The sequence below is a fragment of the Cavia porcellus genome, unplaced genomic scaffold (genome assembly GCF_034190915.1).
Source record: "Cavia porcellus strain 051 isolate PalLab524CR breed Dunkin Hartley unplaced genomic scaffold, mCavPor4.1 scaffold_17, whole genome shotgun sequence".
Taxonomy (NCBI): domain Eukaryota; kingdom Metazoa; phylum Chordata; class Mammalia; order Rodentia; family Caviidae; genus Cavia; species Cavia porcellus.
In genome coordinates this window covers 26,023,213-26,049,510 of record NW_026947500.1, presented here as the reverse complement: position 1 = coordinate 26,049,510, position 26,298 = coordinate 26,023,213, and the positions used below count along the sequence as shown (strand labels likewise).

The 26,298-nt window shown below is 53.9% G+C and overlaps 2 protein-coding genes and 1 long non-coding RNA gene across 7 annotated transcripts; 2 read left to right on the top strand and 1 right to left on the bottom strand.

Moving 5' to 3' along the window:
- The first annotated feature begins 445 nt into the window (after positions 1 to 445).
- On the top strand, positions 446 to 13,772 carry Pitpnm1 (phosphatidylinositol transfer protein membrane associated 1). Of its 4 annotated transcripts, none has more exons than XM_005003027.4 (24): positions 446 to 1,051; positions 1,974 to 2,093; positions 3,433 to 3,647; positions 3,736 to 3,857; positions 3,955 to 4,179; positions 5,608 to 5,934; positions 6,020 to 6,115; positions 6,197 to 6,304; positions 7,047 to 7,108; positions 7,197 to 7,447; positions 7,744 to 7,933; positions 8,043 to 8,150; positions 8,375 to 8,532; positions 8,617 to 8,822; positions 9,268 to 9,438; positions 10,018 to 10,182; positions 10,411 to 10,559; positions 10,672 to 10,782; positions 11,240 to 11,356; positions 11,539 to 11,687; positions 11,777 to 11,926; positions 12,011 to 12,194; positions 12,476 to 12,604; positions 13,256 to 13,772. In XM_005003027.4, the coding sequence occupies exons 2-24, from the start codon at positions 2,016 to 2,018 to the stop codon at positions 13,517 to 13,519; spliced, it is 3,735 nt and encodes a 1,244-aa protein (XP_005003084.1). In that variant the 5' UTR covers positions 446 to 1,051; positions 1,974 to 2,015; the 3' UTR covers positions 13,520 to 13,772. The 4 variants fall into 4 exon arrangements, with proteins under 4 accessions (XP_005003084.1, XP_063083668.1, XP_003468347.2 ...); XM_063227598.1 differs by having other exon boundaries at positions 1,917 to 2,093; XM_003468299.5 differs by lacking the exon at positions 446 to 1,051 and having other exon boundaries at positions 1,761 to 2,093; positions 6,200 to 6,304.
- A 521-nt stretch (positions 13,773 to 14,293) lies between these two features.
- Aip (aryl hydrocarbon receptor interacting protein) lies at positions 14,294 to 20,294 on the bottom strand. Of its 2 annotated transcripts, none has more exons than XM_003468298.5 (6): positions 20,106 to 20,294; positions 17,221 to 17,400; positions 15,756 to 15,944; positions 15,081 to 15,257; positions 14,843 to 14,984; positions 14,294 to 14,600 (listed from the first exon to the last, which is right to left on the bottom strand). In XM_003468298.5, the coding sequence occupies exons 1-6, from the start codon at positions 20,202 to 20,204 to the stop codon at positions 14,395 to 14,397; spliced, it is 993 nt and encodes a 330-aa protein (XP_003468346.1). In that variant the 5' UTR covers positions 20,205 to 20,294; the 3' UTR covers positions 14,294 to 14,394. The 2 variants fall into 2 exon arrangements, with proteins under 2 accessions (XP_003468346.1, XP_063083693.1); XM_063227623.1 differs by having other exon boundaries at positions 14,337 to 14,619.
- LOC134470898 (uncharacterized) lies at positions 18,996 to 23,859 on the top strand. The gene is made up of 2 exons (XR_010040104.1): positions 18,996 to 19,611; positions 20,234 to 23,859. It is a non-coding gene; the product is annotated as an uncharacterized LOC134470898 (long non-coding RNA).
- The last annotated feature ends 2,439 nt before the right edge of the window (positions 23,860 to 26,298 follow it).

Genomic DNA, 26,298 nt, shown 5'->3' with positions numbered 1-26,298 from the left:
TCAGCAGTGCAAAGGGCAGAGCTCCCTCAGCTGAGAGCCCTGCGCGCCTTCCCGCGGTGCCACCAGGGGGCAGCGTAGGGTCTCGGCCCTTCCACAGCTGGAGCGCTGTTGGCCCAGAGGGCTCTTCCTCTGGTTAGCAAAGATGCACAGCCGGGTGAAAATGCCGGCTTCTTTAGGCCACTCCCTCTTACACTTTAACCCCACCCAACAAGTCTGAATGGGCTCGGAGTACACCGGCCTCTGACTCCTCAGAGAGGCGGTATGATGCTTCCCTCCCCCTAGCACTTTGGCCACCGAGGTTGGAGTCGGAGCACGGGCCTGCCCAGATGTTGCCTGCACCTTCCAGCAGACTGGGCGTGGTCCCGTTTAGCCTAGGGTGGTGGGGCAGCCGTAGGTGGGGCAGTCCTTGGGTTAGGCCCCAAAAGGCCCTGCCTCGAGTTGTATAGTGACCCGAAGGCACAGGGCCTTGGAACTTCAAGGAGTTCCTTGGTGCAGGCAAGTCAGAGTCTCCCACTGCCTAGACTTGGTGAGGAAAGCATTCTCCCTAGCCTAGGTTCCCCTGTAGGGGATTCCGAGGGTGAGGCCCTGGGGCGGACGGCCTGTGACCCTGACACCCAGCCGGACCAGACTCCACCCCTTCGCTGCACCAGGAGGGAGGGCTGAACTGGGGTGGAAATAGGAACCAAGAATCCAGAAGCCCCAGACAGCACAGAGAGAACGGGGCGCCGGCATCTGGGGAGCGGCCTCTTCGCCGGCAGCGTTGGGGAAGGAAGGCGGGGACCTGCCCGCCACTGCCACCGCGGGCGGGGCCGCCGGGACCCCGCAGGGCCCAGGAAGGGGGCGGGGCGGCCGCGGTGACGCTGCGGGGAGGGACGGCAGGGGCGCCGCCAGCGACCGGGAAAAAGGTCGGGGCCATGGGCCAGCGCTGCGCCTTCAAAGGGTCCGGCCCCTGCTGGAACTCAAGGCCCGGGTTGCGGGCGCGCCGGGCTCCGACTCGCCGGCCGGCCGCCGCTGCCCTGACCGGGTGAGGTGCGCACGCCACCAGCTAGAGGTGAGTGAGGACGTCGGCCGGCGAGCGGGCCAAGAGTACGGCGGGGACTGGGGCGCGCAGGAGCAGAGGGAAGTGGGGACAGTGGGGCCTCTCGCCTGCTCCGCTGGGTGCCAGGCGAGGGTGGAAGGGGTGTCTGCAGCGGAACTGTGACACCCGCCTGGGCGCAGGTTGGCGAAGCGGGTCTCCCAGGGCGGACACCTATGGACCACTCTTGCCCCAGCCTGTGGAGGGGGTCAACCCGAGGAAGGATGGTGGGTTGGCTGCATAGACCAGTGGAGAGTCGAGGGGGCCGGGAGTCCAGGAAGGATGTTGAGAAGTCGAGGACTTGGCTGCTGACTAGCGGAAGGCAGGTCTGGGGGCGGACGGGTTATTTGGTCCAGGAAGGTAAATTCGGGTGCTAGGGGTGGGGAGCAACTGATACAAATGCACGGGACCGCTCCGCTCCGTGGTGAGACATCCCGTGTAAGAGGCTCTTGGTGGACATTCAAGAGTGGGTGACTCCATGACTCGCCAACTCTGGGAAGGGATGAAAGGGGCGGGTCCCAAGGGATGGACGGTGGAAGGAGGTCCCCGGGTCTCCTGGGGGCGCGGTTCCACGGGATGCTGCTTCAAGGGGGCTCAGGATGCAACCGAGGTGGAGATGCTAAGCTGGCCCCGCGGCCCGCGCACTGGGGGGCCCGCGTCAGCGCGCGGTTGCCATGGCGACGGGCGGCGGGCGGGGGCTGCGTGGAAAAGAGGTCAGCGTTCAGCCTCGCTGCGGCTCCGGGGCTCAGAGCTCAGCTACAGCGCTGGGCTCGCCTTTGCCTCCCCGGTGGCGGACTCGCGTATGGGATCCCACAATCGGAACCCTTCGGCCCGCGCACAGGGCTTGGGGCCGCGCGCCACCGCCCCGCACTGACGCCCGCGCCGTGCCCTGCGCCAGGCGGAGCGGAGGCCGCGAGTGGCCAGCCCGAGCGCCTTCAGGATGCTCATCAAGGAGTACCACATCCTGCTGCCCATGAGCCTGGATGAGTACCAGGTGGCCCAACTCTACATGATCCAGGTGAGAGCGGTGAGGCGTGAGACTGGGGTTCTTCAAAGCGGGCTATTGGGAGCAGTGCACCGCGCCTGGGACCAGGGGTTTCGCTCAGCTCTGTCCCTGCCAGTGCAGATCCGGGTTCAGGGCCCAGAGTGGAAGAGAGAGGCTGCTTGTCAGAGGCCGGAGCAGGAGTGGGGCCAAGGAGCTTAAGGGCTTTGGAAAAGGGGCAGAAGGGCCAAGGGGTGCTTCCCCCCGCCAAAATGCCCAGGCCCAGCCCGATGGGGCCCAGAGCTCTGTATGATCTCCTTTAATCCTCCTCGGAATCTGTAATCCCCTGAGGAAAGGGCAAGAAGCCCGTGAGGGGGGGGGTAGGTGGGAAAGAAGGCAGGAAGGGTGTCTAGAGAAGATGCAGGGTCTTGGCAGCCCCAGGGGATCAGGGAGGCAGGATGAGAATTTGAATCCAAAACTCTGACAGGGACAGGGCAGGCAGGGACCAGGTTGTGAGGGAGGGGACCTAGGCTTGGGCTATGAGAAGGGCAAGCTCTCAGGATGTGGAGGGTCGATGCAGGCTCTCAGGGGTCTGTTCCAGCTCTGCTCCCCAGGACTCTCCCAATCAGCCCGAGGAAGCAAGAGAGCTGGAATACTCTCAGGGGGTTGAGTGGTCAAGTATGGGCTCCAGGGTTTTAAGGGGTGTGGCAGTAGCTGGGATTGGGGTCCCAGAGAGGAGAGGAACTAGTCCTCTAAGAGGTAGAGGCCCTTTTTCCAGCCATCCTGGCCTCTTTGCCTCTCTTTGAACACAGCCTGCTCCTACCTTTGAGGTTTGTACTGGCTTTCTCCCTGCTGGTAACACTTTCCCCCACCTCATGGAACGGGGTGCCCTCCTTCGCTTCTTCTAGTCATGTTCCAGTCATGCTGATGTTGTCTTCTAGGTGAGGGCTCCCATGACATCAACATTACAGTCCCCAACTCCTGATCACTCCTGTTTTCTTTTTCCCACATTTATCACTGTCTAACATACCCTATAATTCCCTTTTCCTGTTTTCTGTCTCCCTCCATCTCTAATAATGTACAGCCAGAGATCTTTGTTATGTTCACCAACAGATCCCTATTAATGTATCCCAAACAATGCCTGAAATGGAGCAGATATTCTACAAATACTCGGATGACCGAAATGAGTTCTGGGTTGTGGAACCCCATGGGGAACTGGGCAATGCCCTGATCCTGATCCCAGATTGCTGCAAGGGCCTAGGTTGGATGGCAGGGAGTTGAAAAGGCTGTGCAGGGGACCAGACCCAAGCTGGGGACCTCAGGAGCTGAGCTTGGTTGAACTCCCCATTCTGTTTTGTCCTGATTTGGGCTGCAGAAAAAGAGCCGGGAAGAGTCTAGTGGTGAGGGCAGTGGTGTGGAGATCCTGGCCAACCGGCCATACACCGATGGGCCTGGAGGCAGCGGGCAGTACACGCACAAGGTGTACCACGTGGGCTCCCACATCCCAGGCTGGTTCCGGGCACTGCTGCCTAAGGCTGCCCTGCAGGTAGAAGAGGAATCCTGGAATGCTTATCCCTATACAAGAACCCGGTGAGTGGGTGAAGAAGGCACAGTCCTGGGGCCATGAGAGTACCCCTGGTGGGCACAGTAGTGACTTTCACCCCTGCCCTTTGCCCAGGTACACCTGCCCCTTCGTGGAGAAATTTTCCATTGAGATAGAAACTTATTACCTGCCCGATGGGGGGCAGCAGCCAAATGTGTTCAACCTGAGTGGGGCTGAAAGGAGACAGCGCATCCTGGGTGAGACTGGAGCTACTAGGGTCCATCCCAGTCCCTGGGGAGGGGATAGGGTCGAAGGGGCTGGCATGGCTCAGTGCTTGCTGCTGGAACCCCTCAGACACCATCGACATCGTGCGGGATGCAGTGGCCCCAGGCGAGTACAAAGCAGAAGAGGATCCCCGGCTGTACCACTCTGTCAAGACAGGTCGAGGTCCACTGGCTGATGACTGGGCCCGGACCGCTGCCCAGACAGGACCCCTCATGTGTGCCTATAAGCTGTGCAAGGTTGAGTTCCGCTACTGGGGCATGCAGGCCAAGATTGAACAATTCATCCACGATGTCGGTGAGCACCCAGCTGAGGCAGGTCCTTACCCACCATCTATCAGGGCCCATGTTCGCAGTGAGGGATGCTCCCCTCTGCTGGGGACAAAGAAGCCATCATTTCCATTTGGGAGCAGGGGATAACAGCTTGGTTGAGGGTCAGGGGATCCTGCCTTGAAGTTCCAGAAAGAAGAGGGTAAAAAGCTGGCAAGATAGTCTCAAGTGCAGGCTGCCTCTGACATTTAAAGATGCTGCTGCTCCCATTAAGATTCTCCATCACTCTGTGAGTTAGGCAAGATTTAGAGAACCTCAGGAGGGTTACCAGCCCTCACAGGCAACATGCCAAGAAACGCAGGGTAAGGAGCTATGACTCTGATGTCACTCTCTCTAGGGTGCTCCCTGCCCATTCCCAGCTCCCAGAGTCCCAGCCTCTGACTCTGGCATCCGGGAGGCCTGTTCTGTACCTCTTCAAACCTCCCCCTGCACAACTCCTGCACCTCAGCCTTGCCTTCCCTCCCAGCTCTGGAAGTGAGCCACCTGCACATAGGAGGACATGCCTGGGTGGGGAGTCCAGCAGCCTGGTTCTGCCAGCAAGCCATTGTCCATCTTGGCATCTTCATTTTCCCTTCTGTAAATGAGAAAGAGGTTGGGCCTGACAGTAAGAGCTAATGTTGAGTGATCATAGCATCCTTTGTCAATCACTTTCCATGCAAGGTCTTCACACCTCCCGAAACACCTCAGAAAGGCAAGGGCTTTTGTTATTCCCATTATACAGATGTGGAAATTTAGTTTTAGAGTGTGATATGGACTCCTGCATGCCAACTGAGAAGCATAGTAGAGCATATGTGAGAAAATTAAAATTTAAAAATGAGAAAATTAAAATCACCTACGTTTAACTACTATTGGGATACTGATATATTTTCTTCCAGAAATTTATAATTCAACTGTTAGCATTTTGTTTCCTAGATATTTAAGAGTTTCTTTTTTCCTCTGCTTAAAATGAAAATATCCCCAAATGGGTCTCATCTTTCACTGCAGCCTTCATGGAGTGCCAACACTTCCATTAACTATTAACACCTTTATTAACCACTGACAATTTCATTAACTGTTAACACCCTAATTAACCATTAGCTCCTCAGAAGTCAGCAGGAAGCCAGCTGAAAGCAAGCGACAACAAGCACTGGTCCCAACGGCTGGAGTGGAGGGGTGGGCTAGGTGCTCAGGCAGAGAGTGCAGAAGGGTAGATGGAGCAGTGGGCAGGGGTGGGGCGGCAGGAAGACCACTCCAGTTTCACTTCTGTCCCTTGGAGAGCACTGGCCCTGCCCTACTTTGTGGCCTTTGGTGGGTGCTATGCCCAAAGGAGTTACTACCCAACCTCCAAGGCTGCACATGTGGCTGCAGTGGCAGGGAAATGGGGTGGCAGGGAGTTCTGATTCCTGGCCACCTACAGGTCTACGACGGGTGATGCTGCGGGCCCACCGCCAGGCCTGGTGCTGGCAGGATGAATGGACAGAGCTGAGCATGGCTGACATCCGGGCACTAGAGGAGGAAACTGCCCGCATGCTGGCCCAGCGCATGGCCAAGTGCAATACAGGCAGTGAGGGACCAGAGGCCCAGCTCCCTGGAAAACCCAGCACTGAGGCCCGGCCTGGGGCCAACAACATCAGCACCCCTGATGGGCCTGAGGCCCCGCCTGGCCCTGATGCCTCACCTGATGCCAGCTTTGGGAAACAGTGGTCCTCATCCTCCCGTTCCTCTTACTCATCCCAACACGGAGGTGAGGCTGGGGCACAGGCACCATGGTGGGAGGGCACCATTCACCTCAGGTTGGGCTCCCAAGCTGAGGGCTGCTGGCCCTGCAGGGGGCGTGTCTCCCCAGAGCCTGTCTGAGTGGCGCATGCAGAACATCGCCAGAGACTCCGAGAACAGCTCCGAGGAGGAGTTTTTTGATGCCCACGGTCAGTACCAAAGCCCTGATGGAGGATGGGTGTCCCTCAACAGCACCTCCCATTCCTTGATGCAGCCCACTCTCCCCTCAGAAGGCTTCTGGGACAGTGACGAGGTCTTCCCCAAGGAGATGACCAAGTGGAATTCCAATGACTTCATTGACGCCTTTGCCTCCCCAATTGAGGCAGAGGGTGTTCCAGGTAACAAACAAACAAACAAATCAGGACACCAACAAACAAACAAACAAATCAGGACACCGGCTACTATCACCCCATCTGTAGCAGGGGCTCAGAACAGCTCATTCCTAAGGTAAATGTCAGTCCAGAGCGGGTACTCATTAATATTCAGATGCATAGCGAATGGCTAATGGGTGGAGGGACAGATGATTAGAGTGCAGACAAGGCTCAGACAGCACAATGGAGGAATTGTCACTGGGATCCTGAAAGACTTCACAGTGCGGCTGATGCCTGGAGTGGGTTTTGAAGGCATAGAACAGCACTGTCCAACAGAAGTGTCTGTGATGATGGAAATGATCTAGGTCTGCACGTCTCCTTATGGTAGCTGCCAGCCACACATGGCTGTAAGCAGTTGAAATAAGACCAGTGTAAAAAAAAGAGAAGGAAAGAAATAGGATCAGTGTGACTGAGAAACTGCATTTTCTTCTCGTATTATACTTTGATTCATTTAATTGCAAATAGCCACACATGGCTAGTGGCTATCATATTGGATGGAGGAGGATTAAAAGTTAGGGTGAACAGGCATTAGAGAGAAGCATCCCCAACCAAAAGCAGGGCTGGCATAAGGAAAAGCCTAGAATCTAAAATGGTCTGGCAGACTCAGGAGAGAGGAAGATGGGGTTGGGGGCCACAGGCACTAAAGCACCAGGTGAGGGGTTACCAGTGGTCCCCTGGCCCCTCTCACCGGCTTTTGTCTGCCCTACAGACCCTGGAATCGAGGCCACTAAAGGCAATGAAGATGGGGTTCGAGCACCCAGGGACTCAGAGGTGGGTATGGTCAGCTCCGGGTGGAAGTTTCACCTGCATGCTGGCCCTGCCACTGCTCTGACACCCAGGCACCTCACTCCCCCAACAGGGCCCAGATGGAGCCGGGGAGCTTGGGGCTGAGGCATGCCCAGTCCACGCCCTCTTCCTCATCCTGCACAGCGGCAACATCCTGGACTCTGGGCCTGGAGACGCCAACTCCAAGCAGGCGGATGTGCAGACACTGAGCTCAGCCTTCGAGGCAGTCACCCGAGTCCACTTCCCTGAGGCCCTGGGCCATGTGGCGCTTCGAGTCGTGCCCTGCCCACCCATCTGCGCTGCCGCCTATGCCCTTGTCTCCAAGTATTGACCAGGGGTGAAAGGGCAGGGGACACACAGGGTCCCCAAGGTGCAGACAGCTACTTGAGGGCTCCTAGGACAAGGGAGGTACCATGAAGGGAAAGGGAGCAGAACACCTAGGTCATCCTGGTCATGACTGGACCTGTTTCTGATCAATGAATGTCTCAGATGCCTCTTAGATCAAATATCCCACACAGGACAGGTGCTGCCCAGAGCTTGGTGGTAGCCCACTGGGACTTGGGTGGTAGTGTTGGGGCTGGAGTCCCCTTACCTACCCTCCACACACCTTCTTTCTACAGCCTGAGCCCCTACAGCCACGATGGCGATAGCCTGTCCCGCTCCCAGGATCATATTCCACTGGCTGCCCTGCCACTGCTGGCCACTTCATCCTCCCGCTACCAAGGCGCTGTGGCCACTGTCATCTCCCGCACCAACCAGGCCTACGCAGCCTTTCTGCGCTCATCGGAAGGCACTGGCTTCTGTGGGCAGGTCGGGGGTCAGGCATGTTCCCGGGAAGCAAGCTGTCCACTGCAGTGCCAGCTATGGCCCAGTCTCAGTGGTCACAAGTCCTCTCAATGGTGCCCACCCTCTCATGCAGGTAGTGCTGATTGGAGACGGCGTTGGTGGCATCCTGGGCTTTGATGCGCTCTGCCACAGTGCCAACACAGGCACAGGGAGTCGGGGCAGCAGCCGCCGTGGGAGCATGGTCAGTGTGGCCAAACCAGCCTCCTCAGGAGGGGGGTTGTCTCTCTCCATCTCTAGGTCTCTGCCCTGGGCATATTACCTCTCTGTGTGCAGGCGGGTCCCCAGCTGCCTCTTAAGTTCAAGTATCCTCTGCCTTCCCAACCCCAGCCTCTGTCCTTGCTTCTAAGTTAAGTAGAAATCAGATGCGCTCAGGCCTAAACTGGTTCTGTCCTCTGTCCCATGTAGAACAATGAGCTGCTCTCCCCAGAAGCTGGCCCAGTGCGGGACCCACTGGCAGATGGGGTAGAGGCACTGGGACGAGCCAGCCCAGAACCCTCAGCCCTGCCTGCACAGCGCACCCCCAGTGACCTGGCCAATCCTGAGCCTGAGGGCTCCCAGAACAGGTGATGTCCTTATCCCTTCACCCCTGCCCTGGACACAGGCTAGACTTCAGAGGCAACAGCACTGAGAAGCCCCCTCTGCCGCAGCCTGCAGCTGGGGCCTGCAACCACCTCCTCGGGGGAGCCCCGGCGGGCAAGCACGGCCTCCTGCCCACCTGCTGCCAGTGCTGAAGCTCTCGATGGCCCCACCAACACAGCCCGCCTCGACTTCAAGGTCTCTGGCTTCTTCCTCTTTGGCTCCCCCTTGGGCCTGGTGCTGGCTCTGCGCAAAACTGTGATGCCTGCCTTGGAGGGTAAGCCCTTGGGTGGGAGTCTGCCCCTGCCCCTGCCCTGTCTCCTTTGGGCTTTTGATCTCCCCTATGACCATGGCATTATTATTGCCATTTCCCACTGTGCGAGTTTAATGGTCCGGCTAGAGAAGAGGAAGGAGAAGAAAAAGGGGCTTGTCAAGACTGTTTCCCAAAGTTCTCTGGAAGGAACATCACAGCCAGGAGATGCTCTCCAAGAGAAGGGGTTCTACAGGCTCAGGAAACGCCATTCTTAAGCACAGCAGCCAATTGAAAGGCCTGATCTCTGCTTAGCCAAGAGACCTATGTCACTTTAAGCAGGACCCTTGTGACTTCCCCAAGTACAGTCTGAGAAGAGTGGCTCAGGGTCACAGGGAGTCAGGGTGCTCTATCCACACCCTCTGCTTCCAGCTCAAACCCCTCCCCATCTTCTCTGTCTTTGGGTACCCAGTGGCCCAGATGCGCCCAGCCTGTGAGCAGATCTACAATCTCTTCCACGCAGCCGACCCCTGCGCCTCCCGCCTGGAGCCCCTGTTGGCCCCCAAGTTCCAGGCCATTGCTCCCCTGGCTGTGCCCCGCTACCAGAAGTTCCCCCTGGGAGATGGCTCTTCCCTCCTTCTGGGTATGCTGTAATCAGGACAAAAGAGGAAGGGAAGACACCACCAAGGAGGGAGGAGGTAGTAGAAGTCATGGGTAGTTCTCACCTCCTGACAGTCTCTCCTTTACCACTCCCAGGACCAAGGAGCCCTCTGCACTGGGAGGGTTTCAGTCTCCAGGACTTTCCATGCCACAAGTTGGGGGCGGGGGGTGGCAGTAACTAACCTAAAGAGAGGAAGCAGAGGGGTGCTGGCTCATTGGTATCTGAGAGCAGCCAGCATTTAGCACAGTGGCTGCTGCATCCATGTGTAGAAGTGCATTGTGGCTTCATGAATGCCTGAGGACATGGCATGTGCTCATCTTCATGCAGTTGGGTCCCCACTGGCTTCATGGGACAATTTCACAGGCACTGTGGCAGGAATGTAGGTGGCTACTGAGTAAGCTAAGTGAAGATGATGCCCCCTACACACACGCACACACACACCTCTTGACCCCAGATGCAGGACAGTGTAGCTTCAGCCAAGATCCAAAGTTGGCAGGGGAACTGGCAGAGGTGGAGGGGCTGCCTGGCCCACCCTGCTCTGAGAGTACCCTCTTCCCACAGCTGACACTCTACAGACGCATTCAGGCCTCTTTCTAGAAGAGCTGGAGATGATGGTGCCCTCCACGCCCACTTCATCCAGCGGCACCTTCTGGAAGGGCAGTGAGTTAGGCCCGGAGTCCTCGGCCCAGCCAGCAGCCCCCAGCACCACCAGCGAGGTGGTTAAGAGTGAGTCAGCCAGCAGCTCTCCTGGGCAGTCCAGGCTGGGGCTGGGGTGGGATGAAGTATTCCATCAAGAAACCTTTTGCCCAATATCTGCACTGTGCCTCCCCCCTATTACCTCCTGGGCACGACAAAGATCAGGCCCGGTGAAAAAGAGGGAGGGAAGTATACCCATGGGTTGAGCAGATGGCATGGGACAGCAGGCCACCCTGACTGTCTGCTGTGGTCACTCAGTTCTGGAGCGCTGGTGGGGGACCAAGCGGATCGACTACTCGCTGTATTGTCCCGAGGCACTCACTGCCTTTCCCACCGTGACGCTGCCCCACCTCTTCCACGCCAGCTACTGGGAGTCCGCAGATGTGGTGGCCTTTATCCTGCGCCAAGTGAGTGGCCTTGGGAATGTGGAGTGGGCAATTCGATGTGGAGTCTCGCACCAGGGGACAGCCAGCCCTCCCCCTACACCCTTCACATGGCCTGGTCCTGCATCCCACGCAGGTGATAGAGAAGGAGCGGCCACAGGTGGCTGAGTACGAGGAGCCGTCCATCTACAGCCCGGCCTTCCCCAGGGAGAAGTGGCAGCGCAAACGTACGCAGGTCAAAATCCGGGTACGTAGCCCACCCCCGCAACCCTCTGGAGTTGGCTGCTGCGGGTTCTGGTTCTGCGGAGCCTGCAAGCTCACCCCCCTCCAACTTCGGACCTGCGTTTCCCAGCCCCAGCCTGGCCAAGACGGTACTGGGCCTACTTCCTCTTTCCCGTGCCCCACCCACCGTTGCCTTGGCCCTGTCCCTGGGAGTCTGTGGTCTCCTCCACCTTGCCCCTGCGCCCCAGGAAGTCGGGGCTGAGCCTTGTTCACCCCAGCCTGGCTCATTGTCAGCTGCCCTCCTATCACAGATTCAGTCCCCAGACTTGCGCCTCCCTCCCGCCTCCTACTGGCAGCCTCCCCACCTTCCTGGCTCCGCCCTCAGTGTGGGGCAGGTTCTCCCACCCTGCATGTGTCACCTTCAAGCAACCCCATGTTTCCCACGGGGGACTCCTAAGGCTTATATTGTCTCCTCCTGCCAGAATGTCACTTCCAACCACCGAGCCAGTGACACTGTGGTGTGCGAGGGCCGCCCCCAGGTGCTGAATGGGCGCTTCATGTACGGGCCCCTGGACGTGGTCACACTCACTGGAGAAAAGGTCAGGACTCAGAAGCCCTGGCCCCTGGAATTCTGACCCTGCCTCCTGTCCCAGAACAGCTCCTGATGGGCAGGGGTTTCCCAACATGGAGTTCAGGCTGGCCTCTATTAACCTCCACTGGAAAGGGGGTGGAAATTGCACACACACCCCCCCAGGACCTTCCCACGCTCTGTCCCTTCCAGGTGGACGTCTATGTCATGACACAGCCGCTCTCAGGCAAGTGGATCCACTTCGGTACTGAAGTCACCAACAGCTCGGGCCGCCTCACCTTCCCGGTGCCCTCGGAGCGCGCGCTGGGCATCGGTGTCTACCCGGTGCGCATGGTAGTCAGGTGAGTGCCGGCAGGCCAGGCCGCTGTGGGACGGCGCTCTGCCTGGCCATGCCCCACTCTCACTCGCTGTCATGTGTCTTGAGCCACAGGGGTGACCACACTTATGCAGAGTGCTGCTTGACAGTGGTGGCCCGTGGCACAGAGGCTGTGGTTTTCAGCATTGACGGCTCCTTCACCGCCAGCGTCTCCATCATGGGCAGTGACCCCAAGGTGCGCGCAGGTGCCGTGGATGTGGTCAGGTAGGAGCTGCCCCTATATGCCCTGTTGGCAGTGATGACCGACCCCCACTGCGCCCATGGAGCTGACCAACTCCCTCCGCACAGGCACTGGCAGGATGCGGGCTACCTGATCGTGTATGTAACAGGCCGGCCCGATATGCAGAAGCATCGTGTGGTGGCCTGGCTGTCACAACACAACTTCCCTCACGGAGTCGTCTCCTTCTGTGACGGCCTCACTCATGACCCCCTGCGACAGAAGGCGATGTTTCTGCAGAGCCTGATGCAGGAGGTCAGCTGGGGAGGGTCCTGCCCATCCTTGCCTCAGACAAGACAGTGGAATCATATCTGGTCTCACTCCATTGCCTCCATATGCCATGGCTGCATACCTGGGCCACTGGAGCTGTCCTTGTGGGCCAAAGGGAGATGAGTAGGTCCTGTCCCAGTGGGGGTGACTATATGACCGCACCTCCACCCAGCTAATCCTGCCCCCTAACTAAGGATGTCCACAAGCCACATCCCAGCAGCCCATCCAGCTCCTCAGGACTTTTTAACTGGCTTCTCTCACCACAGGTGGAACTGAATATCGTGGCTGGGTATGGGTCTCCCAAAGACGTGGCTGTTTACGCAGCTCTGGGCCTGTCCCCCAGCCAGACCTACATTGTGGGCCGTGCTGTGCGGAAGCTGCAAGCCCAATGCCAGGTGAGGGCCTCGGGATGAATGGCACGCTGCCAGGGAACAGGAGCTGGAGGCTAAGGCCTCAGAACCACCCTGGACTGAAGCAGAGGCAGCTGTGAGAAGGCCACACCGACCTCAGGGAACCTGGGCTGCTCCTGGGAAAGGGGCCGTGGGTAGCCAGGTCTGCCTGGCCTCCAGGCAGACTAGCCATGATATCCCAGGCCAGAGCACAAGACTTTCACATGCTGGCTCCACTCACCATGGCCTTGGGCTTGGGCCTTGATATTCTGATCCTCTGGGTCCTATCTATAAATGGCAAGTACTGGCCCTGACCTCATCTGTTTATCGGAAAGGTCAAATCCTTTGCGGCACATCAGCAGGCTTGGGACTGAGTACAAGTGAGCGCTTGCTAAGTGTTAGCTGCTGTTTTCCTCCAAGATTCCACTTTACCGATGAGGCAGGCCCAGGGAGGGGCAGAGGTAGGAACAAAGCCAAGGTGCCCTGGCTCACTGCCAGGGGATCCTATCTGTTGGGAGACAACTCCAGGTCAGGCTGGGCTGGGCCTGTCATTTGCTGGCATTGCCCTGTCACCCACCCTGCCACAGAAGTGAGGGGAGGGGAAGGTGGGGGCCCCAAGCTGGCCATCCTCTCTTCCCTGCTCCTTTCTACTCACAGTTCCTGTCAGATGGTTACGTGGCACACCTGGGCCAGCTGGAAGCGGGTTCCCACTCTCACACCTCCTCAGGACCCCCGAGGGCTGCTCTGGCCAAGAGCAGCTACAGTGTAGCCGCCCCTGTGGACTTCCTCCGCAAGCAGAGCCAGCTGCTTCGCTCCAGGGGCCCCAGCCAGGCAGAGCGCGAAGGCCCTGGAACGCCACCCACTGCCCTGGCACGGGGCAAAGCCCGAAGCATCAGCCTCAAGTTGGACAGTGAAGAGTGAGCCCCAGATGTGGCTGGACCCAAGTTATTTATTGACATTCAAGAAGTCCAAGTAGCTGCGTGTGGGAAACTGGGGGCTTAGATCTTGGGCCCCAGTCCTGGCCCCCCAGGCCCACACCCTGCATCCATCTGCCCCTCCGTGATACTTTCCTTTCATGGGGGGAACCCAGCCCCAAGGGACGGGAGGAGGGGCGGCAAGGACCTAGCACCTTTTCCACTGTGTAAATCCCTGAAAATAAACACCTGCATCCCCACTGCCTACTCATCGGCCTGACTGCACAGGGTGGCCAAGCGCAGCTTCTAGTAAAGTGCAGAAAGGGGCCAGGTCCTTCCCAGGGTCAGTCGTCAAGGCTGCAAGGGGCCCTGGCCTCTGCTCTTCCCAGTCAACCCAGCCCCTACTGACTCTCACCTCAGCCTATTTTTGAATCTGCGGGTTCTACCTGGCTTCTCTTTTTCACTCTGCCTCCTCCAAAGAAAACCTCTGTTTTTAGAAGCTGAGACCAAAGAACCAGAGGCTGGAGAGGAAGGGATATACTAGAGACCACCCAACTTTACCACCATCCCTGCTTAAGACTAGAGGCCTCTAGGGCTTCCCAGCACCCACCAGTGAGCACTACTCTCCCATTTCTCTGTCAGGGACACTGAGGCCCAGAGCTCCTCAGAGCTGACCAGTAGTGTGCTAGGATAAGAACACTAATCTTTTGCCTCCCCAGCCACCCAAGTAAATGGCAAACAATAACCAGCCCTCTCAATGAATGGGCTCAGCAGACCAAGAGAGAGATAAATAAGGCCTTTATATACAGAGAAGCAAGACATAGCGGTGGTGACATGGTTGGCAGGACAGCAGTGGGGTAGCGCAGAGGGAGGCTGAGGCCATCAGTGGGAGAAGATGCCCCGGAAGCGGGCCTTCTCCTCCTGGTCCTTCTGCCGGATCCGTGTCTCCAGGGCTCGCAGCTCACGGTTCACAATGGGCTCCAAGGCAGGGTCCAGCTCCAGCACCTTAGCGAAGTCCGCCTGGGCCTCCTGGGTGTTCCACACAGCAGCGTGGGCCTTGCCCCGCTTGAAGTAGGCCTTGACGTTGTCTGTGGGATACCCCCAGGCCTCAGGCACAGAAGGGCATGAAGGGGGACCAGCTAGCTGTCTGGCCCCATCTCCTGGCATCATGGGCCCATCAGGGAAAGCCTGCCTCAGCCTAAGGAAGCCAAACCACCCTGCCCCGCTGCACCACTCAGTCTGCATAGGTGCAAGGGGCTGCAGCCCTGGCTGGGTGCAGGGATCTGAGGAGCTCAGAATGGGGTTTGGAAGCCCAGCGCCCAGTGCTCACCGTCGTATTTGTTGAGGATGGAGGAACAGTGGTCCAGGACTTCGTAGTACTCCTCGGCCACGAGCTTGCACTGGCAGTAGTTGAGCAGCAGTGGAGTGATCTGCTGGTCCAGCTGTATCCAGTCAGGGGACCCAGGCTGCTCCTGTGGGCGTGGGGATACGGACAGGGTAGCCACTGACACCTGGGCCCCCGGGCTCAGCCTCACCACCTTCCAGTCAACAGCCACAGCCCAGCCCACCTTCATCTGCAGGTTCTTGAGGCAGGCGATGGCGTCGTAGTACTTGGCGGCCGCCTCCTTCACGTGCCCCTCACGGTACAAACGGTTGCCCTCCTGGTGGATGAGAGGCACTGCCTTTGCCTTCTCATCGTCCGTCATTGCCCATGGGTCCTGCTGGTAGGTGCCTGGGCTCTCCACCTGCCAGGACATGAGCCAAATCAAGGGAGAGCCTACAAGCACCCAAGGGTCCCCAGCTGCAGACTCCATCAGCACCTACAGACATTGAATGCTAGAAGTCGTCACTTTTCAGGACCAGGCACTGGCCAATCAACACAGCAGCTCTGTGCCCAGCACTATGCCAGGTACAAGGAACAGAAGAGTGAACAAGACAGTGGACATCCCCGGCCTGGCAGGGATTCTGTTCCTCAGCAAGAGTCCTCGAGCAAATGAGGAACACAGGAACTCTACTGCCTTCAAAGCCCGGAAGGAAATGGTCAGCTGAGGAACAGAGAATGAAGGAAGCAGGGTGTGCAGGAGGTGGTGCCCTTCAGGGCCTGAAAAAGAGCAGGGGCCCCCACAATGTTCTCATCTCTACCCCACCCAAAACAAGCCCCACCTCACAGGGCAGGGTGGGGTGGCGGGAGCGTGGCCTCACCCTAGACCGTGTGGCCTGGTCTGGGAGGCATGGGGACCCACCTTCAGCATCTCCATGTGGAAGATGAGGGGCTGGGGGTTCTGCTGCAGGGCATCCAGGTCAGCGTGACCCAGCGAACTGTGCTCATGCATCTGGGCGATGCCACAGCAGTGCCGCTGGCCCTCCAGGGGGTCCTTGCCTGCTGCAATGTTTCGGAGACTCTTGGCCACCAGCGGATAGAGGACCACGTGCTGCAGGTGGGCAAGGGGACACAGTGGCTGTCAGCCCAGCCTACTCCCCGTCACCATCTAACAAGGCCAGTGGCTCTGGCCAGCACCCCATTGAAATCCCAGAGGGCTGTTTCCTCGGGGCACTGCTGGCCTCTCTGCCCTCATTCCTGGCAAAGTCTCCAGCCTCTCCATACCCTGTGGCTATCCAACCTGGATACCCCTCACGGACACACAGCCCAGCATGCCACCTGTCTCCCATCCTTCCAGGGCACTTCTTAGCTCTTCCTCCTCCTCCTGTCCCTCCTACAAGCTGGACTCCTCACCACAATCTGCACCCCTTCCTCCCCATCCCGACCCAAGGCAGCCACTGCAGCACCCTGGGAGAGATGGGTGAAGGGGACCAAGCCTCTCAACTTTTCACTCAGAAAATCTGCAGGGACAGTAGAGAGTCCCCGACTGCCCTCTGCTGTCAGAATATGGACTGAAGTTTGCCTGGGCTCTGGGCTGACTTCCATCTACCATTAAAAGGTAAATGGAAGCCAGGCTTGGTGGCACAGGCCTGTAATCCCAGCCGTAAGGAGACTGAGGCAGGAAGACCACTGTGAAATGGAGCCCAACCTGGACTACACAGTGAGTTCAAGGCCACCCTGAACTGCACAGCAAAACTTTGTTGCCAAAAAGAAAAAAACAGTAACAGCAACAACAACAAAAAGAGGTAAATAGCCCAGGCATGGTGGGGCACACCTGTAGTCCCAGCACTTAGGAGGCTGAGGCATGAGAATTGCTGTGATTTCAAGGGCAGCCTGAATTACAGTGAGACCTAGTCTCAAGGGGAAAAAAAGAGGTAAACCCAGAGCCCTAACCTGTACAGCTCAGGACCAGACAGCAGATGAGCAGTTTCTAGCTGTGCAGTGCATGCGGGCTGGAGGACCCAGGGGACACATGAAGCCAAGCACTGGCAGTCAGGCAGGGCTTCCTGGGGACGGTGACACAGGCATTGGCTTTGAGGTACAGGGAGAGTCTGGACCATGGTGAAGGGTTGATTTGGACGAGACAATAGTCATGAGAACAGCCACGTTTGCACTCCATCCTATGGGGGGCAGGCGCCACGGAGGTCTGTGTCTGAGAATAAGTCCCCTGGATCACAGTCCAAAGGAGATGGGACGAGATGCTGGGAGAGCAGTCAGAGATGGGTGCAGTGGTCCAGACAGAGATGGTGGGAGGCAAGCAGGGGGGCCTGGGAATGGGGAACAGGGCATGGTGGGGCAGAGACTGCAGACAGGCACAGGATGGGTACCTTGGTGTCACAAAGGAACTGGGCAACCTCCCCCTCGCGCATGGTGCACACGATGGTCTCCCACACGGGCAGCTTGAACTTCTTGCCGATGATGAGCTCCATGGGCTTGCCCCGTGCCCGGCTGTCATCCAGCACGGTGTCCTCATTATCACTGTGCAGCGTCCGGTAGTGAAATGTTGCCTGTGGGCCACACGGAGATTAGGCAAGACACACACTACCAGTTGACCCAAGGACAAGTCTACCTCAACCTGCACATGGCACGAGGGATGGCACTCACCTGGGGTTATATTGACCCTACACCTGCCTTTACCCCCACCCCAGTGAAAAACCAAGTCACAGAGAGGAAAGTAAGGGGCCAAGTCACCTGACTAGCTGGTGGCTATGCTTTGAGAAGAGCCCAGGCAGTCCAGTTCCACTCATGCCTTCCACAGGTATTTCTTAAGCACCTACTATGTGCCCCAGCTTTAGGCCAGACACCAGGACACAGCAATAAGGGAAAAGGTCAAAAAGACCCAAACTGGGAGTAGTAGCACACATTTGTAATCTCAGCACTCAAGAGGATGAGGCAGGAGGATTGCCATGAGTTCAAGGCCAGCCTGGGCTACATAGTGAGTTTAAGGTCAACCTACACTACACAGGGAGATCCTGTCTCAAAAAAACAAAGCAAAAACAGACAAAAACAAAAAATGGTGCAAAGTTTTGCGGTGGAGCAGGGTGAGGTATGTGCAAAGGCAGCAAGGCCAGGGTGGCAGGGAAAGTTGAGCATAGTGAGGACCACCATGGGGTCAAGGGTCAGCAGGGACAGACTCGTGGGGCCTGTAGTTAAGGTGAGGATTTTGGTTTTCACTCTGAGATGGGAACTACTGGATGGCTCCAGGCAGAACAGAACTGGGATGAGAAGAATTTGTAGGGGACAAGGACAGAGCCAGGAAAGAGGGTGAGGGGACCGACGTCTTGGCCTGGACCACAGTGAACTAGAGCAGTCTCCAACCCATGCCAGGGGCGACTCCAACAGAAATGAGGGCACTGCAGATCCAGCTTAAAGGAGGGGTAAAAGGCCAGAGGTGTGAGTATGGGAATAATCCGGGCCGGGACTTTCTAAAGAGATGGCACCATCTCAAAGTGAGTGTGGAGAGGAGCAGACTGAAGACTGAACCCTCAACAGGATATGGTTAGAGGAGCCCACGCTCTCAACTGCCGCACCCTACCGGGCTGCTCCTCTGAATTTGGTTTCTGCATCAGTAAAATTGAATCAACAACCATCTGTCTTGCTTTGTGGAAATAAAGGAAATAAACTTGTGAGGCACACAGCACAACGCTCACAGACTGAGAACCCAGTCAATGCTGACAACTGGTTTGCCTTTTTCTGTTGTTGTTGTTGTTGTTTGTTTGTTTTGTTTGTAATGTTTGGTGCTGGGGATCAAACCCCGGGCCTTTAAAATGCTGCAAAAATGCTTTACCACTGACTACATTCCCAGCCCTGGACACTGGCTTATTAATACTCTCTGGTTCTGTTCTTTGGGGTGCTGTTGATTACAGACTGCTTTATGTTGCTCTCTCCTGGTTCTGTTCCATCCAGAATTCACCTCCCCATGCCTCTCTGCCAGGCCTAGAGGGGCCTAGAGTGTGGAATCCACCACACTCTTTTCTTAGAGATCTCTTTGTTTTTCACAGCACTGAGGGATTTGAACCCAAACACTATACATACCAGGTAAGTGCTCTACTACCCCGTCATATCCAGAAACCCTTTTCTTTTTTTCTTCTCTCTCTTTTTTTTTTTTTAATTTGGTCTATTTGAGTAAGGGTTTCACTATGCAGTTCAGGCTGGCCTTGAACTTACTTTGTATCCCAGGCTGATTTCAACCTCGCTGCAATCTTACTGCCTCAGCCTCCCCGGTGCTAAGAGTACAGGCCAGTGCCATCACACCTGGCTATTTCTAAATTGCCCAACCTAGCCTGGAACTAGGGATACTTTTGTCTCCACTGCCTGAGTAGCTAGGATTAGAGATGTGGATCACCGTGGACAGCACGAGGACCTCTCTTACACAGCTGGTTAACAGAGCTACACAGCTCCCCTATGCTCTCACAGCATCAGGCCACACGGTCTACTTGCATGACCCAGCACACAGCTGGCTAGGAAACAGACACTCATTCGGGATAGATCTTAGTTTTGGCTTCCCTGGTACTAGCCAAGATTTTTGCTCATGCCCTCGCTGTGCATGCGTGCCCTATGTGACTGCTCTCCTGGGTAGGAAGCTGACCCTAGAAACTCCCTACTCCACAGAACTTGCACCCTGGGGTAAGAACTACAGGCGCAGAAACATGAAAATCTGTCTCACGGAGGACACTGGGGAAACTGGAGACGGAGGCCTAGACAAGCAAAGGAGAAAGGTGGGTGGCTCTTTAATTTCTGGTCCTCATTTATTCCAGGCCACCATATTAGAGCTCTAGGAAAACTGCCAGGAAATTTTGGCATGGAAAATCTGACCTCTGGACCCTGTCTCTGGCTTTGTGAGTCCCAGAGCCATATCTAAACAACCAGTGGCAGACCCTCCCATCTATAGAGGAACATGCACCCAGAAACTCAGATCTCAGCACCTTGTACCGAGCTCAGAGCCCTACTACGACCCTACAACCCATTGAAATGACTGACGGCCTCCTAGGCCAATGCAGAAAGAAGGCCAAGCCAGGGGGCAGGTCAGACGCCTCTGAATTCACCCCTTACTTAAATCCAAACCAATCAGCGTCGAGCTCTGCACGTGAACAGTAGAGTCACTAGCCGCCACTCAATGGGCATGCGCAACCTCTCGCCTAAGGCCTCCTCCCGCCTCGCATGCGCATCTCCCCGCAATGGACAGGGTGGGAAAGAGGGATTAGACACGAACCTTAGTTCCATCCTGAAAGTCAGGGAGTTCTCCCCGGCCCTCCTGTATCACACGCTTATGGATCCCGTCCTCTCGGAGTCTTGCGATGATATCCGCCATCCTCCTTCCCCGCTGCTCTCTTTCGGCAGCTTCCGGACTTCTTCGGTAACTTCCGGACGTACTTCGGCAATGCCGAGGATCTCGACAACTTCCGAGCTGGTGCCATTTTGACTGAGGGCAGAAGCCAAAAAGGGATGGAACGTGAAAGCGGACGGTGATTGGTTCTCAGCGCCGCGGTTTGAGCGTGGGTGGGCCCAATGCAGTGGGAGGCCTGGGAACGTTTCAGGATTGGGACAAGAGCCTGTCGGGAAGGCGGGGCCTGGGCGGGCTCGGTGGGCGTGGCAAGGACGTCACTAGAGTTTGATTGAGTCTTGGGGACTTAGGGCTGTGGCTCTCCCACGTGACCGCGCACCACTTTATTTATTTAAAGTTGTAACAACCCTGGAGTTCGGAAAATGGAAAGAAAAAAAGCTCACCCCGCAATGCCATATTCTAAAGCTACAGTAATTTTGTATGTATTCTTTGGCATCTTTTCTTTTGCATATGTAGTACAATTGTGACTTTCACATTGCTGGATTTTTTCCAAAAAATGCAAGAAGGAAGGCGAAGGGGAGAGGGTAAGGAAGGGAGAGAAATTTGAGATTTTTAAAATTTTTTGTTTAATTTTATTTTATTTGCCATTTTGAAAGAGTCTTCCTATGCAGTTCAGGCTGGCCTTTGTATCCCAGGCTGGTCTCGAACTCGCAACGATCTTTCTGCCTTGGCCCGTCAAGAGCTAGGATTACAAGCCACCACCTTGCCCCGCTGAGATTGATTTAGAGAAAAAAGACAAAAGGAGGGAGTCCGAGTGTAGGTCACTGGTAAAGCTTGGCCCACATGCTAAGAAGCCCTGGGTTCCACCCTCCACCCTCCAAAAGAAGGAGCAGAGCTCAAGAGATCAAGAAACCCTTTGTGGTATTGTTCACCTGACACACCCAATAAATATTTGAGAATAGATGGGTGACAGAAATGAGAGACTGGGCCAGGACTGTAGCTTAGCCGCTAAGCATTGCCTGGCAAGCACAAGGTCATGAGTTCGATCTTCTGTTTAAAAAAAAAAAAAATTCCCACCCAGGACGTGTCAGTTACAGAAATGAGGAAGTGTGATGGCTCAAACGTGGCTTCTTTCTGCCTCTGGAAACTTGCCGTAAGCAACAGCTGTGGGAGTTTTCTGCTCCCAGTGAAAAGACTAAGATGAGCAGCTGGGCCCTCCGCACCATCTTCATCCCTTCCCCGTAACTGGGAAGGATTATCATCTTTCCCATGAGTCCAAGGTGCTAAGTGCTTCGAGAATTCATGCTGGTTTATTTTAAGACAAGAAACCCTGGGGAGAGAGACAGCATTTCTGAGGTGAAGGGGAAATGTGCTTGTTTTTCCTGGAGTTTTTGGGGAGCAGTTTGGTTTTGGTTTTGGTTTTAACAACACAGAAATTTTACAAATTTTGAGCAAAAAAGGAGTTTTATCTAAAAATTATTTCAGAAAATAGAAAAAAAGAGGGAAAGCCAGTCAAGCATGGTGGCATATACCTATAATCCCAACAATTCAAAGGCTGAGTCAGGAAGATTATTGTGAGTTTGAGACCAGCCTGGGTTGCAATGTAAGCTGAAGGCCAGTCTGAACTACATAGAGAGACTCTTTCAAACCCTAACCAACATGAAACTAAGGTGTTTGCTTTGTCTCCCCTCCCTTTTTTTTTTTTTTTTGGTGCTGGGTTGGAACTCACAACGTTGTGTTTGCCAAGTAGACGTTTACACTGCTGAGCTAAACCCCCAGGCCTGTCTTCTGAGACAAGGTCTTGCCATTCAGTTCAGGCTGCTCTTGAGCTCACTTTGTAACCCAGGCTGGTCTCAAACTCGCAACAACCCTCCTGCCTCAGCCTCCCGAAAGCTAGGGTAACAGGTGTGCACTACCACACCCAGCTTTGGTTTGTCTTTTTGAGACAGTTTCACTATACAATTCAGACTGGCTTTGAACTCACTCTGTAGCCCAGGCTGGCCTTGCAATCACCATGATCTTCCTGCCTCAGCCTCTCGTGTCTGTCACCATGCTTGGTTTGTTTTGGAGACAAGGTCTCGCCATATAGTTCAAGCTGGCCTTGCATCACACTGTAGTCCAGGCTGGCCTTAACTAAATTGGTAAAGTGATCCTCTTGCCTCACCCTCTTGGGTGCCCGGGTTACCTGCATGTGCCACCACTCCTGATAAGATTGGTTTAATCTTGATTCCTGAGCCAGATAAGCACAAGGCAAAAGAAGTATGTACCACTTTTACTAACAAATATAGGTATGAAATAGTAAGCTAGGGGTTGAAGGTGTAGTTCAATGGTTACGATTTACCTAGCTGGTGGGAGCTTCTGAGTTGGATCTTCACCAGAAAGAAAGAAAAAGAAAAAACTAAATCCACTAGTTTATATAAAAATGCAGTCTCCACATTGCTATGGATTTTGCATCTTCCAAAACTGAAACTCTACTCGTTAAAAAACTCTCCACTGGGGCTGGGGATTTAGCTCAGCGGCATAAGCGCCTGCCTTGCAAGCAGGCAGTCGTGGGTTCGATCCCTGGTACCGATAAAAAGGAAAAAGACAAAAAAAAAATTGCAGAAAAAACTCTCCTCTGCCCCCCACCATTCTTTGTTTCCATGAAGTGATTATTCAGTTTCTTCCTGTGTCTGATGTTTCTCTGAGCATATTAGTGTATGTGGCAGTTAATCCTAATGTCGACTTCATTGGCGTAAGAAATGCCTTGCAGGTCGGTACAGTGCACGCCAGGTTATGTGTCTACGTGGGTCATGGAGGTGTGACCCTACGTACTATACACAGTCCTCACCTGTTCCCCTCTGCCACTGTTCCCCTGCTCTGCTTTGCAGCCCACAGAAGCTAAGTAGCTTTACCCCACCATACCCTTCTGACATAGGGATTATATAGGACCTCCAAATAAGGAAAGGAAAGGGCCGGGGATTTAGCTCAGTGGAATAAGTGCTTGCCTGGCAAACATGAGGTCTTGAGTTTGATCCCTGGTACCTAATAATAATAATAATAATAAGGGACGGGAAGTATAACTCCCAACCGGCTAGATATCTGGTACTCCAAGTTAGTGTTCTCTAAAACTGAAGAATGAATTCTAGGAATAACAGAGGTTAAGAAGAAAAAATGTTTACTAGAAGAAAGAAAGCTATCTAAGAGAAGGGATCCCAAGTGGCTTGCAGGGATCCTGGTTCTTAATGGGATTTTCAAGCAAAACCAGGAATTGATGTGGTTTCTGGGACAAAACTATGGTCAACCAATAAGCTCACAAGTATAATGGCTACTTCCAAATCTGTTATACAGATTCAGTGCGATCTCAATCAAACTTCCAATAGCATATCTCACAAAATTAGAGAAAACAATCCTAATACCATTTGGAACCAGAAGAGACCTAGAATAGCAAAGGCAATCCTGAGCAACAAAGACAAAACAGGGGCATCACAATCCCTGACTTGAAATTATACTATAAAGCTACTGTGATAAAAACAGTGTGGTACTGGGAAAAAAAACAGACCCCAAGATCAGTGAAACATATTATAAGATGCAGAAACCTCTGCAGACATAACCTTTGACAAAGGTGCCAAACACCTTCACTGAAAGAAAGATATCCTCTTTAATAAATGATGCTGGGAAAACTGGCTCTATATCTGCCAAATATTAAAACTAGACCCATATGTTTCACCATTCTCTAAGCTAAAATCAGAATAGATCAAAGATCTTAATATTAAAACAAAAACGTTAAATCTGCTAGAAGATAGAATAGGTAAAACACTTGAAGTCATTGGTGTAGGCAAAGACTTCATGAACAAAACCCCGATTGCACAGGAACTATCACAAAGTGATAGTGGATCAGTGGATCTCACTGTATTGAAAAGCTTTTGCACAGTAAGAGAAACCACCAACAGGGTGAAAAGACAACTCACAGTGTTGGAAAAAATGTTTGCCAGCTGTACCACAGACAAAGGACTACTATCAGGAATAAAAAGTCCTCCCAGATTTAAAGACTCAATCCAAAAATGGGCATCTGAGGTGAATTCACACTTCTCAGATGAAGAAATACCAACAGCAAATAAATAGGTGCAAAAATGTTCAACATCACTGCTCATTTGAGAGATGCAAGTTAAAACAACACTGAGATTGCACCCCACCCCAGAAAGAATGGCTGTTATCAAGAAATCAAATAATAACAAATGCTGGAGGGGCTGTGGGGAAAAGGGAACCCTTCTCCAGTGTTGGTGGGAATGCAGACAGGTGCAACCACTGTGGAAATCAGTGTGGACAGTCCTCAAAAAACGAGGACTACAGGTCCTGTTCAATCCAGCTATTCCCCTTCTGGGTATTTTCCAAAAAGAATTAAAAACATCATACCACAGTGATATATGTGCACCCATGTTTGTAGCAGCACAATTTGTAATAGCTAGAACTTGGAAACAATCTAAATATCCATCGACTGAGAAATGGATAAAAAAGATATGGTATTTTTATACAATGAAGAACTACTCAGTCATAAAGGAGGATAAACTGAAGACTTTTATAGGTAAATGGATGCAACTTGAGACCATACTCATAAGTTAAATAAGACACACACGTGTAAACATCATATTGTCCTCCTAGTGGGAGATACTGAAGCAACATGTGTATATATATGTATATAAAAAGTTAAGGTAGTTATACTATTGATTTCTCTGAGTCCACTGAAGAGAAAGATTTGAGTTTGTATTGAGATGGACAATTGAATGCAGGTGTCTTGTGCTCTGGGTGAATGATTTGCGGATGACAATGAGCAATGTATATACCATTCCTGATTGATGCATTTCAAAATGTGTTTTCTTCTCTTTGAAATAAAATGGATTTGGAAAAAATACAAGTATAATGGCTTAGGTAAGTGATTAAGTGAGGATGGACTGAGGAAGCAAGTCAGGTAACAAGGGGACAGGAACAGAAAGGGACTTTTCCTGAAAGGGAGGTCTTGGTCCCCACTCAAGGTGACCAATGCCTACCTCCCGGTCTCTTTGCGGACTGACCGGGTGTGGGATGAAGAAGCTGCTTTGAGGGCCGAGGAAGAGCTAGGGTTGAACCCCACTGCGCTCACGCTGCCCTGCCTGAAGATCTGAGTGGTGATTTGGCACCAACTAAGAGCACAATGTATGCGTCCAGCTTGCCCCTCTCTCCGACAGTGATTTATAGCAGATATTTTTCAAGGATGACAAAGTTGTGAAGGTTACTATAATGAAAGACAAAGATAAGAGGAAGAATAGAGGGGTTGCGTTTATATTGTTTTTGGATAAAGACTGGCACAGAGCCGCACCAGCACCATCAACAATGATTTGTCGAGTGATAAAGGCAAGCGTTGCTATGGACAATGGAGAGCAGCTGAATTCAAAGGCGAAACCACTTTGCTAAATCTAAGTGTTAGGAATGTGGGGAAAGTGAGCACTTAAATTACACTTGTCTGAAGAATATTCTCGGAGAACAAGAGCCTCCAAAAAAGGAAGAGAAAAATGAAGAAGAAAAAGAAAACCTCGGACCTGGAAGACATTGAGACGCAGCAGGCAGTGAGGATGCGGGGAGGACCTGAGCTCCACAGCCCCAGCCAAGTCATCCCCGGCCACCAAACCAAGGTGGAAGAACAAAGCAAATGGAAACCCGTGCAGAGGACCCCTCAACCTCCCGGACTGGCCACGCCTAAGGATAAACAAGAGCCAGTACTTCAGTGATGAGGAAAAACTTAGTGATTAGAATCCCATAGAAGAAATGTGGGTAAAATGAAAACCATCACCAGCGCACTCCTGTAATCCCAGCACTTGGGAGGCAGAGGCAGGAGAATCGTTTGCAAGTTCCAGACCAGCCTGGGTTACAAAGTGAGCTCAAGGTCCGCCTGCATTGCATAACTAGACACTGACTCAAAGAGACAAAAACAACAATAACAAAAACGTCTGCAGTATAAAGCATGTGCGTGCAAGGACACTGTTGACCAAACAGTGTTTTTACTTTTTAACTACAAAATATTGCACAGAAGATGAAACAATTTTATTAAATTATTGGTTTTTGAGCCAGGTGTGGTGACAACTCCTGTGATACCAGCACCCTGGGA

Excerpts from the sequence above, each read along its gene's own strand:
- Pitpnm1 (XM_005003027.4), top strand. The coding sequence starts at position 2,016 with ATGCTCATCAAGGAGTACCACATCCTGCTGCCCATGAGCCTGGATGAG. Across the intron at positions 8,823-9,267 it reads TGTGATGCCTGCCTTGGAGG|TGGCCCAGATGCGCCCAGCC; the intron begins GTAAGCCCTTGG and ends TTGGGTACCCAG. Across the intron at positions 10,783-11,239 it reads GTACGCAGGTCAAAATCCGG|AATGTCACTTCCAACCACCG; the intron begins GTACGTAGCCCA and ends TCCTCCTGCCAG.
- Aip (XM_003468298.5), bottom strand. The coding sequence starts at position 20,204 with ATGGCGGATATCATCGCAAGACTCCGAGAGGACGGGATCCATAAGCGT. Across the intron at positions 15,945-17,220 it reads AGTTCCTTTGTGACACCAAG|CACGTGGTCCTCTATCCGCT; the intron begins GTACCCATCCTG and ends GCCCACCTGCAG. Across the intron at positions 14,601-14,842 it reads CATCCTCAACAAATACGACG|ACAACGTCAAGGCCTACTTC; the intron begins GTGAGCACTGGG and ends GGTATCCCACAG.